Source organism: Equus quagga, chromosome 2 (genome assembly GCF_021613505.1).
Source record: "Equus quagga isolate Etosha38 chromosome 2, UCLA_HA_Equagga_1.0, whole genome shotgun sequence".
NCBI classification, from domain to species: domain Eukaryota; kingdom Metazoa; phylum Chordata; class Mammalia; order Perissodactyla; family Equidae; genus Equus; species Equus quagga.
The window spans coordinates 124,458,157-124,470,269 of NC_060268.1; the positions used below are offsets into that span (position 1 = coordinate 124,458,157).

Below are 12,113 nucleotides of genomic sequence, written 5' to 3' on the forward strand. Positions count from 1 at the left end.
GAATAATACAGTATGTAGGAGATGTAACAAGTATATGGAGAAAATTATAACACTCTATTGAAGGACATAAAGGAAGACCTAAGTAAATGGAAAGCTATATTATGCCCATGTTTGGGAAGACAGAATATTTTAAGAAAGCCAGTTTTCTCCAAATTAATCTTTAAACTCAATGTATTTTCCAAACAAAATCCTGATAATATCTCTTGTAGAATTTACTAAGTTGACTCTAAAACTCATATACAAGAGTACAGGTCCAAGAATAATCAAGACAATTTTTAGGAATAATAAGGAAGGAGGGCTTTAAAGCATAGACTTAATATCTAAAAATTAAAACAGAAAGATGGGGCACAAATAGGCTTCAACTGTATTTGTAAAATTTAATTAAACAGAAAAAATATTTATAGCAAGTTTGGCAATAACATTTATTATGTTTGTATAGTGGGTACATGGGTGCTTGTTTCTCTGGCTTTTCTTCAATTTTGAAATATTTCATAATACAAAGAATTAAAAATAAAATACTTGGTAGGAGAAGGTTAAAGAAAAGAAAGAAAAAAATGCCATGTGCTACCTCTGAGGATTAATTGTTAGCTTGTTTCCTCAGTCTATGCTATGTCTTGCATCGCCTAAAAAGAGGCAAAGGAATTGGTGAAAGAACATGGGTGTTGGATACAAACAGGAAACCTGGATTTATATCCAAATTCCCCCACTTACTATCTGATTTAGGCAAGTCATACAGCCTCTTAGCCTGATTTTCCTTGTCTGGATCATGGGATAAGGTACTCACTGTAGATGACCGTCCTGAGGTCATCTCAGGTCAAGGTCGTCCTCATCCATGGCGACCGCCTTTGATACAACTGACAAAGCTTCTCTCTACACATTTGCAAGATTATAAAATAACTCAAAAGATATGTAGGGGAAACCAAGAAATTCAAAGCTTTTCAGATCTATAATACAAACGCCTGAAATATTGCATAGAGTGTTTTCTTTACCCTTTGGTCAATAATGCTTTCTTTACATTTATGGAATCTTGCAAATTTTCCTTCAAGTTATTCTGAAAAACGTTTGTGGTACTATTATAATTCTGATTCCTTCAGTGGATGATCAGATAGTGTTCTCCCTTTTCTGCACACGGTGTGTGGTCTGACAGTGGATAGAGAAATAAGAAAACTTGAGTTTTAGTTTGGTTTTGCCATAGACCTTATCTTCAAGATCCTGCACTTAAGAAACATTAGAATTGTTAGTAAATAAATGCTTGTAAGATTCTTTGAGATTAGGAGAAAAATTCCAGACTGGTCTGAAGGTTATTATTGGTTTACGACATCATCATCATCATCATTATATTATCACCACCTAATACAGATGTGAATATCTGGTGAAGAACAATTACTTTCGAAGGAAATGGTAAATGTGCTTTTAGATAACTTTTATTTGATGAATGTTCCCAAATGCTTAATTTCTAAATATTTCTTCTGGTTTTCTTTTTTGTCCTTTCTCTTGCTAGGAAAGGCACCAATGCCCAGACCTGGCTACAAGCCTCAGGAACCGAATGGCTGCAGCTCCCATTTCCTGGGTCTCAAGGTACCAGGAAGTGTATGTACTACCACCAATATTTTCTCAGTAGATTGGTTTTTAACTAAGACTAGTCCAAGAGTTATCACTAATGGAAGTGATCACTTATGGAATATGTTGAGCAATCTAATTAAATTTTTAAAAATTGGATATGGACAAAGGGAGATAATTTTCAAAGAAAGTGCCTGATTTTCTTTTCTCAGAGGCAGCTGTCCCTCAGATAAGGCCTTGTGTAGCGATCTCTGAAGCCACCATGGCGAATGTCAGCTGAGCCTTAGGGGATCAAACATAACTTAGTTTGAAATAGAGCTGAGAAGTTTGACTGACTTACATTAGTGAGACTTTCCAGGGATGGGCTGGAGCCAGCTGGTGCTGACAAGTGAGAGCTGATTGTTGCGTTGTCAGGACCCTTGCCACTGGTTGAATTCATGTCTGTAGTGTCAGGTCAGCAATGTTTGCAGCATTAACATCACAGCAATCTGCAAACACATCCACCCACCCCAACCCTCCACACCCAACTGCTGACCATTTCTCAAACTGGCGGCCTCCTCTAAAAAAAATAATACATTGATTTCTTGTAAGACCTTTTAAGGCCCTTTTACCTGTCTCACTTTAGAAAAGAGGTTTTATGTAAAACGCAGGTAGATGGATTTCATATCTAAACTATGATTTTGAATTGTGAATTAATCAGGCTAAACTTCATTTTTATGACAAATCAAAAGCTTTTACTTTGTAATGATTTTCCAAGCAGCATGTTTATTCTTCTAACTAAAATCCTGCTCACCCATGTGGCATTTTTGTGCAAATTGGAAAAAGATCCCCTTTCCTCAAGACAGTTTTCTTCCACTGTCAGAAATTTATCTTAATACACTGATTTTGTTAGAAAAGGAAATTTGACTGCCATTGGCTAAACAGTTTTCTTAATAAATATATAAATCCATGATTCTTGTGGAAGGTGCCCTCTTAGATATGACTCTCTTGTGCACTGCACGACCTGCACAGCTGTCCTCCTAGCCTTGTCCATAATTGTCAATACTGTCTATATGGACATGGAAGGAAGACAATCCTTTCAAATGTACAAATTTATTAGAAAACCCGCATATTTTTGGCTAATATATTTTACTTGATATCAATTTAGTACCTATGGAAGTGGTATGCACTCTATTTTGGGAGTGATGTCATTTTGTTTACTGGTACATATATCATCCAGAACTAGTTCAAGAATTTCCAATTTAGTTGAACTGAATGATAGCCACTATATTTACTGATTCTCAGTTACCTCTGTTGTGACATATTTTTGGTTTTAGGGTGAAGTACAAGCAAAGTAGTTTACTTCAGATATCAGATGATGGGAATATACCCAGAATTGCACAGTCCAGGCAGTTGCCTGGTCTAATCAGTTAGATTATCTCTTAATGTAATAATATTTTTTTCTGCTTAAAAGGAGATTTTAAACTGCCAAAGTCCATATTTTGCTTTAGGTGGGCTTGGAGTAAAAGTTCAATAAGAGAACTCCGAAGGAGACCCAAGAGGAAAGGATCTATGACAGCTGATTAATCCATCCCCACCCATACCCTGAAACCAGGTGTTCACAGCTTCCATCCAAGTCCAAGGGTATATCATCAGAAGAGGTGCAAAAGATTCCGAGATGCTCTACCCACATCTAGACTCCCCCTGTTCCAATCTATTTTATATGCCACAGAATGATCACTCCTGTTTAATCACTCCTTGTATCATGTCCCTTCGTTGCTCAAGAGTCTTTACCAAATCTATCTAGTTACTTTGGAAATCAAGGCCATTCATCAACTTGCCTTTCTCTCTAATTAAAAAAAAAAAGAAAAAAAAATATATACACACATTGCCCTGCTAAGACCTTTGCAGGACTAAACAACCCAATTGACTTGCCCACATATGATTTGCTCATTATTTCCCTGCCTTACCTACTATATCCTAAGTCTACTCTGATCTCTAGGAACTCTCACAAAAAAATTTCTGTTTGATAACTCTATGTGTGGCATTCTATGAACTTAGTTTATGCCACAACATTTACTATTGTTTATAGATCGCTTAGTAAATGTGTGTGTGTGATATTGTCATTTGACCATAGGCCCCTTGTTGTCAGGAATGATGTGTTCTCTATCCCACTCTGCTTCCCAATACATACAGGCACATACACACATCCTTAAAACAGTGCTGTATGGGATGGGTCCCTGATAAATACTGATGACTTTTTGATGAACTGGGGCTTAATTTTTCATACTTCTGAGCCTTGGAATCCTTTGCTCAAACAAAATCTCATGTAATTCAGGTTTTAGTTGAATTTGGAAGTCTCGAAGCTTTGCCCTTTTGATTAACGTCTCAACTTTATTTTTACCACTGTAGTGGCCCGTGAATTTGAAAATTACTAAAATCTAAAATACAAAGAGGAAAAATAGGTCATTGAGTTATTAAACTAATAACTAAGCTGTGATTGAAATTTAGCTTCCTGTGACTGTCAACCTAATGTATCCTCTAGAGTCACTGGTGTTTCTGAATTGATCTGAATACGTAACAGGAATTTGAGAACTGGCTAGTTAATAACAAGGTGGGAAAGGTTGCCTAAGGTCCTTGGTCTAAACGTGGCATTTTCTTCCTTCTCTTGTCTTTCTTCACTTTTCCCCAGATGGACTTGGGCATTCCAGCTATGACCAAGTGCTGCAACCAGCTGGATATCTGTTATGACACTTGTGGTGCCAATAAGTATCGCTGTGATGCAAAATTCCGATGGTGTCTCCACTCTATCTGCTCCGACCTTAAGCGGAGTCTAGGCTTTGTCTCCAATGTGGAAGGTAGGTATCTTAAGGGCATCTACTTGTGAGCAGGGAGTTTTGTGTCCGTTTTTACACATTAATGTAGCCAGATTGCCTTTATAAAGAGACCATCAGAGCTCACTGAACTTTCTTTATAGAACACTGTGCCCAATACAGGAAAGGGCGAGGGAAGATTCTGGGCACTCCACTAAAGTTCTTGCTGTCCTGCCCAGGAGCTGCTGGCACCACTCCTAATGGACAGGCCACACCAAAGCCTTCCACAGATACAAAAATCCATCCTTTAAGACTGGAGACAGAGTCGCCCAACTGGCTTTAGTTATCCATTCCACTGTTAAATAATTTTCCATACTGGGAGTTATTCTGTATAAGACCACTTGGTTTCGTTTAAGCCCTTTTTTTTATTATTTTGTTCTCAGTCAGGGAAAGAATTTTTAAAACCCTATCTTTTTTGTGTAGAAACCTATGTGTACTTGAGGATAATTATTTTTAAACAACGGTTTAGCTACCCAATTTCTGACACTGATTCTGTAGTTTCTTTTTCCTAATTTACCTTAGGAAAAGTTTTAATCCTTTAGTTTCTGAAGCCAGAACATTATACCCAGGTATTAGCATTATATATTTTTAGATGGTGAAGTTTGAAATTCAGGCTTATAAAGAGTTGACCCCATGCCACTGAGAAAGTCAACAGTAGAAAGAACCTTGGATCTTGTTCATAGATCAATGTCTAGAATGTAGTCCTAAAGTGAATGTGTGAGGGCTTAAAAATATGAATACTAAATTAGGCCCTGTAAAAGGGAGTATCACTTTATTTGTGCCTACAAAACGTGAAAAATTGCCTCCTGCTAATCTAGGGTCAGGTCAAATTTCCTTCTTCAAGCAATGTCCTATTCATTCTTTCTCCTAAACATCTATTTGATATACCACTTGCCTGGTTAACTGTCAATTAACCCAATCTCAGGTTCACATCCAATCTATTCATGCCATAGGAACCAGATATACTTTTATACTATACAAATCTGGTCATCTCCACCCTCTGTGTAAGTCCTTCAATAGTTTCTTCTTCCTTAGAATTAAATCCAAACTCCTTGGTATGACGTACATAGCCCTTTCTGATTCAGCCCTAGCTTACCTCTCCAGCATCATCTTGCTTATTTTGGATTTCTCTCCTGACTTCTGCTATTTCAAACTACTTGGTTGATAGCCTGTATCTTTCTGCCTCTTCAGTTCCCTCTGCTTGGAACACTCTGATCATTCATTTTCTTGTTGTTGTTGAAACAGCTTTATTGATATATAATTCATGTGCTATACAATTCAAACACTTAAATGCTTTTTTAATATGTTCACAGAGTTATGCACTCAGTTCCATAAGCAATTTGAGAATACTTTCACTACTCCAGAAGGAAACCCCATGGCCGTTAGCAGTCTCCCCCCGTCCTTCCCCTTCCCAGCTCTAGGCACCCACTAATCTCTCTATCTCTATAGATTTGCCTATTCTGGACATTTCATATAAATGGAATCATAAAATATGTGGTCTTCTGTAACTGGCTTTTTTCAATTAGCAAAGTTTATCCATGTTGTAGCATGTATCAGTATTTCATTCCTTTTTATTGCTAAATAATATTACATTGTATGTATATAACATTTTATTTATCCATTCCTCAATTGATGGACATTTGGGTTGTTTCCATTTTTTGGCTCTTATGAATAATTCTGGTGTGAACATTTATGTACAAGTTTTCCTGGAGGCATATGTTTTCATTTCTTTTGAGTATGTTACCTCAGAAGGGAATTTCTGGGTTATATGGTAATTTTATGACAAGCTGTTTTCCAGAGCAGCCACACCATTTCACATTCCCACCAGCAATGTAATAAGGTTCCAGTTTCTTCACATCCTTACCAATACTTGTTATTACCTGTCTTTTTTGTTATAGACCCTAGTGGGTATGGAGTGATATCCATACTGTGGATATGATTTGCATTTTTTGATTTGCATTTCCCTGATTGCTAATGATATTGAGCATCTTTTTATGTGCTTATTGGCCATTAAATATCTCCTTTGGAGAAATTTCTATTCAGATCCTTTGCCCCTTTTTTAATTGGGTTGTCTTTTTATCATTGAGTTATAAGAGTTCTTTGTATATTCTGGACGCAAGTCCTTTATCAGACATATGATTTGAAAATATTTTCTCTCATTTTGTGGGTTGTTTTTTCACTTTCTTGATGATATCATTTGCAGCACAGAAGTTTTACATTTTGATTAAGTCAAATTTATTTATTTTTTTCTTTTCTTGCTTGTACTTTTGGTGTCGTATGTAAGAAGATTTTGCCCAAACCAAGGTCACAAAGATTTACTCCTTTGTTTTCTTCTAAGAGTTTTTTTTTTTTTATTTTTTAGCTCATATGACCCATTTTTAGTTAATTTTCGTGAATGGTGTAAGAAAGGGCTCCGACTTCATCCTTTTGTATGTGGATATCCAGTTGTTCCTGCACGATTTGTTGAAAAAGACTATTCTTTTTCATTAAATTGTCTTTGTACCCTTGTCAGAAATCAATTGACCATAAATGCAGTGTTTATTTCTAGACTGTCAATCCTATTCCATTGATCTATGCCACGATCACACTGTTTTTATTCCTGTGGTTTTGTAGTAAATTTTGAAATGAGGAAGTGTCCTTCAACTTTGTTCTTCTTTTTCAAGTTTGTTTTGGATATTGTCAATCCATTATATTTCCATATGAATTTCAGGTTCAGCTCATAAGTTTCTTTAAGAAATGGCAGTTGATGGGGCCAGCCCAGTGGCACAGAGGCTAAGTGTGCATGTTCCACTTCGGGGGCCCGGGGTTCGCCGGTTCAGATCCCGGGTGCAGACATGGCACCATTTGGCAAGCCATGCTGTGGTAGGTGTCCCACATATAAAGTAGAGGAAGATGGGCACAGATGTTAGCTCAGGCCCAGTCTTCCTCAGCAAAAGGAGGAGGATTGGCAGCAGATGTTAGCTCAGGGCTAATCTTCCTCAAAAAAAAAAAAAAAAAGAAATGGCAGTTGGAATTTTGATGGGGCTTTTGTTGAATCTGTACATCAATTTGAGCAGTATTGCCATCTTAACGAAATAATATTTTCTGATCAATGAACATTAATATTTTTCCATTTATTTGGGTCTTCTTTAATTTTTTTCAACGTTCTATAGTTTTCAGATCACAAGTCTTTTGTATAATTTATTTCTAAATATTTTATTCTTTTTGATGCTATTGTAAATGGAATTGTTTTCTTAATTTTATTTTCAGATCATTCATTGATAATGTATAAAAATACAATTAATTTTTGTATATTGATCTTTTTTCTTGCAACATTGCTGTGGTCATTTATTACTTCTAATAGAGTTTTGGTGGAATCCTTAGGCTTTTCTAGACACAAGCTACTGTAACCTGCATATTGTCTTCCTTTCTAGTTTGGATGCCTTTTATTTATTTCTCTTGCCAATTGCCTTGGCTAGAACTTCCAGTACAATATTGAATAAAAGTGGTGAAAGCAATGTTGAGATTAAACAACATGCTAAGAAATCAAAAGAGAAATAAAAAAATACCTTGAAATAAGTGAAAATGGAAATACAACATACCAAAACTTATGGGATGCAGCAAAAGCAGTTCTAAGAGGGACGTTCATAGTGATAAATACCTACATCAAGAAACAAGAAAAATCTCAAATAAACAACATAACTTTACACCTCAAGGAACTAGAAAAAGAAAAGTAAACAAAGCCCAAAGTTAGTAGAAGGAAGGAAATAACAAAGACCAGAGCAGAAATAAATGGAAGAGAGACTAAAAAGACATTTGGAAAGATCAATGAAATTAAGAGCTGGTACTTTGAAAAGATAAACAAAATAGACAAATCTTTAGCTAGACTTACCAAGAAAAAAAGACAGTAGACTCAGAAATAAAATCAGAAATGAGAAAGGAGGGGCCAATCCCATGGCTGAGTGGCTAAATTTGCATGCTCCACTTCAGTGGCCCAGGGTTTTGCCAGTTCAGATCCTGGGTGTGGACATGGCACTGCTTATCAAGCCATGCTGATGCAGCATCCCACATAGCACAACCAGAAGGACCTACAAGTAGAATATACAACTATGTCCTGGGGGGCTTTGGAGGAAAGAAGAAGAAGAAGAAGAAGAAAAAGAAATGAAAAAGAAAATGTTACAACTGTACCACAGAAATACAAAGTATCAAAAGAGACTAATATGAACACTTATATGCCAACAAATTGGACAATGCAGAAGAAATGGGTAAATTCCTAGAAACATACAACATACCAAGACTGAATCATGAAGAAAACGAAACTCTGAACAGACCAATTGCTAGTAAGGAGATTGAATCAGCCATCAAAAATCTCCCAAGAAACAAAAGTCCAGATCCAGATGGCTCCCTTTTTAAAGTGGTTTCAATATTTAAAGAATAATTAATCTTCCATTTAAATGGTTTCAACATTGAAAGAAGAATTAACACCAGTCCTTCTCAAACTCTTCCAAAAAAAGAAGAGGAGGGAACACTTCCAAAATCATTTTACGAGGTCAGCATTACCCTGATACCAAAAACAGACAAGGATACCACAAGAAAAGAAAATTACAGGCCAATATCCCTGATGAACATAGATGCAAAAATCCTCGAAATATTATCAAACTAAATTCAACAATACGTTAAAAGGATCATATACCATGATCAAGTGGGATTTATTCCAGGGATGCAGGGGTGGTTCAACATCTGCAAATCATCCCCAATGTAACACATACATTAACAAAATAAAGGATGAAAATTATGTGATCATCTCAATAGATGTACAAAAATCATTTGACCAAATTTAGCATCCATTTATAATAAAAACTCTCAACAAAGTAGGTATAAAGTGAATGTACCTCAACATAATAACATCATATTCAGTGGTGAAAAGCTGAAAGCTTTTCCTCTAAGATCAGGAACAAGACAAGGATGCCCACTCTCATCACTTTTATTTAACATAATATTGGAAGTCCTAGCCAGAGCAATTAGGAAAGAAAATAAAATAAAAGGCATCCAAATCAGAAAGGAAGAAGCAAAACTGGCGCTATTTGCAGATGACATGATATTATATATAGAAACCCTAAAGACTCCACCAAAAAACTGTTAGAACTAGTAAATGAATTCAGTAAAGTTGCAGAATACAAAATCAATACACAAAAATCTGTTGCATTTCTATACACTAATAATGAACTATCAGAAAGAGAAATTAAGAAAACAATCCCATTTACAACTGCATCATAAAGAATAAAATACCTAGGAATAAATTTAAACAAAAGGTGAAAGACCTGTACATTGAAAGCTATAGGACATTGATGAAAGAAAGTGAAGAAGACACAAACAAATGGAAAGATATTCTGTGCCCGTGGATTGGAAAAATTAATATTGTTAAAATGTCCATACTACCCAAAGCAATCTACAGATCCAATGCAATCCCTATCAAAATTCCAATGGAAGGTGTTCTGAGATGCTTTCCTTAATAATTCTTACCCTAAAAGGATAGAGACTCTTTCTGTGGGCTCCCATACCACCTCAGGGTTACTTCCATCATGGTGTAGTATAACTATCTGTTTACCTGTCCATCCTGTCCACCTCTTTGTCCAAACTGTGAGATCCTTGAGTTGGGATCTCTTTGGTCTGTATCTCTGATGCCTAACAGAGTGGCTGACCAACATATCCAATACACACACACATATTTTTTCAATGAATGAATGGTTACTCAGCCCACACTTGTACAGGGAAAGCTATAGGAAACACAGTAGTGTTATCTGGGAGTACTCTGCAAAAATGTTAGATTTTTCATGGAGTGGAGCACAGTAATACAGGAGATTCTGATTGCTAACCATGGTTTTGACCTGGAGGCCCGTAAAAGGAAAGTACTTCAAAGTGTATTCTGCTTTACTAGATTGGATGGAAGTTTCTCGGAAATAGCTTTTCTCAAATGCATGTTTTCCCTTTTAATTCTGTATTTGGATTACTACCTCTAATTTCTCTGGGTATCACGTCATCCCTGGAAATATGTTGCTTCTTCAAAATTATTCAAACTACTTGGGGTACTCCTATATATTAACCTTTATATTTCTCTTCATCTTTTTCAAGTAGCCTGTGATTCTCTGGCTGATACTGTCTTCAATACCGTATGGACGTTGGGCTGCCGGCCCTTTATGAATAGTCAACGAGCAGCCTGCATCTGTGCAGAAGAAGAGAAAGAAGAGTTATGAGGAAGAGGTAATTCCTTCCTGGTTTTGAGTGACACCACAGCTGTCAGTCTTGGAGATGGTAGTATGGCAGATGTGTCTCATACTTTCTTTCAAAAGTTTGAACACCACAAAGCAGGAGAAAGGAAACATTATTCTACAGCTGAAAAGCGAGTCCCATCCTTTGAGGAGAATTGGAAAAAAGCATGGAATGATTTGAAGACTACTCGTCATGTTAACACTGGTCGCCTCAACCAAGATATATTTGCCTGGAAATTCAGTTCTTAGTTTAAAGACTAACATACTGGGATTCCTGGCCTTTGATAATTATATTCATGGGTGAATATAATTCCCTACTATTTGAGAGGCAATGACTTGCCTCTGGTCCATGTTTCAGTTGCCAGTAAGCATCTCACATCTAATAAAGTGCACTTTTTAGAAAATTTGAAAAGGGATAAGTGAATTCCATTATCACCAATATGCTTCCATTTCATTTAGAAAAGAACAGAACCCAACCTGGTAAGTTCCACCAATGATAACAATTATTCCCACTGGTACTAAAGAGATAAAAACAGGTGAACAAGGTCGGAGGTTTACCTGATAAGGCCAGTGGAGGTGGAGGTTGAATGGAGCAGGTCTCTGAGGTCCCGTTTTCCTCCCTCCGTGAACTATTCATGTTGACATTCCCAAGTCCTCAGCTGTGTTAGAGTCATGTTAAGATCTGGGAAGCACTTGGTAAAAGCTGCCACTGACAATAGCTAGGTAACGTCCCTGAAATCTGACAGGTATGAGAGACAAAGGGCCATTCCCTAAACTGTGGTTCTTCACCCTGACTGTGGATTCGAATAACCTGAGGAGCACTACAAACACAAAGAATCTCTGGGTGCGGTGCCTGCATACTGATATTTTCTAAACGCTCCCCTAGTGATTCTGATGCACTGTGAGGGCTGAGGGCCAATAAGGTCAGGGATTGGCAAACGAAGGCCCATGGACCAAATTAGGCCCAACACCTGTTTTTATAAAGTTCTATTGGAACATAGCTATGCTCACTTTTGTTTATGGCTGTTCCTGTGCTTACAACAGCAGGGTTGAATAGTTTTGACAAAGATCGTATGGCCCAGAAAGCCTAAAATAGTTACCATGTGGCCCTTTACAGAAAAAGTTGGCCAACTCCTGATCTAGATAATTTTCTCCTTTCCCTTCCTTTTGCTAATTTCACTGGTTCCATTAAGAGTTGTTGATTGTAGCCATTTCTAAAAAGAAAAAGGAGAAAAACTGTTTTTTGATCTTGTGTAAAGCCATAAAATCAATTGGCTTACTAAGAAATTGGGTTTAACTGCAGATAAATTTATCTCTGTGGTTTATGATATTTATTTCAATAAAATTTATTAAGCACCTAGAAAATAGAGTATGGTATAATTTTTTACCTTTTTCTATTATCTTATCAGTCTGAGGGCATAGAACGCCAAATAACAGGGCAAATGGTGCCAAA

General features: G+C 36.7%; 1 protein-coding gene across 3 annotated transcripts in view; it reads left to right on the forward strand.

Annotated features, from left to right (window-relative positions):
• PLA2G12B (phospholipase A2 group XIIB) overlaps positions 1 to 12,020 on the forward strand; it is a 29,312-nt gene extending 17,292 nt beyond the window's left edge. Inside the window, exons 2-4 of one of the 3 annotated variants that reach the window (XM_046652125.1) lie at positions 1,502 to 1,590; positions 4,232 to 4,397; positions 10,524 to 12,020. In XM_046652125.1, the coding sequence (XP_046508081.1) occupies positions 1,502 to 1,590; positions 4,232 to 4,397; positions 10,524 to 10,645 (377 nt within the window). In that variant the 3' untranslated portion in view covers positions 10,646 to 12,020. The remainder of the gene's footprint in view (positions 1 to 1,501; positions 1,591 to 4,231; positions 4,398 to 10,523) is intronic. The other 2 variants (XM_046652126.1, XM_046652127.1) reach the window with 2 other exon arrangements.
• Positions 12,021 to 12,113: the final 93 nt, after the last annotated feature.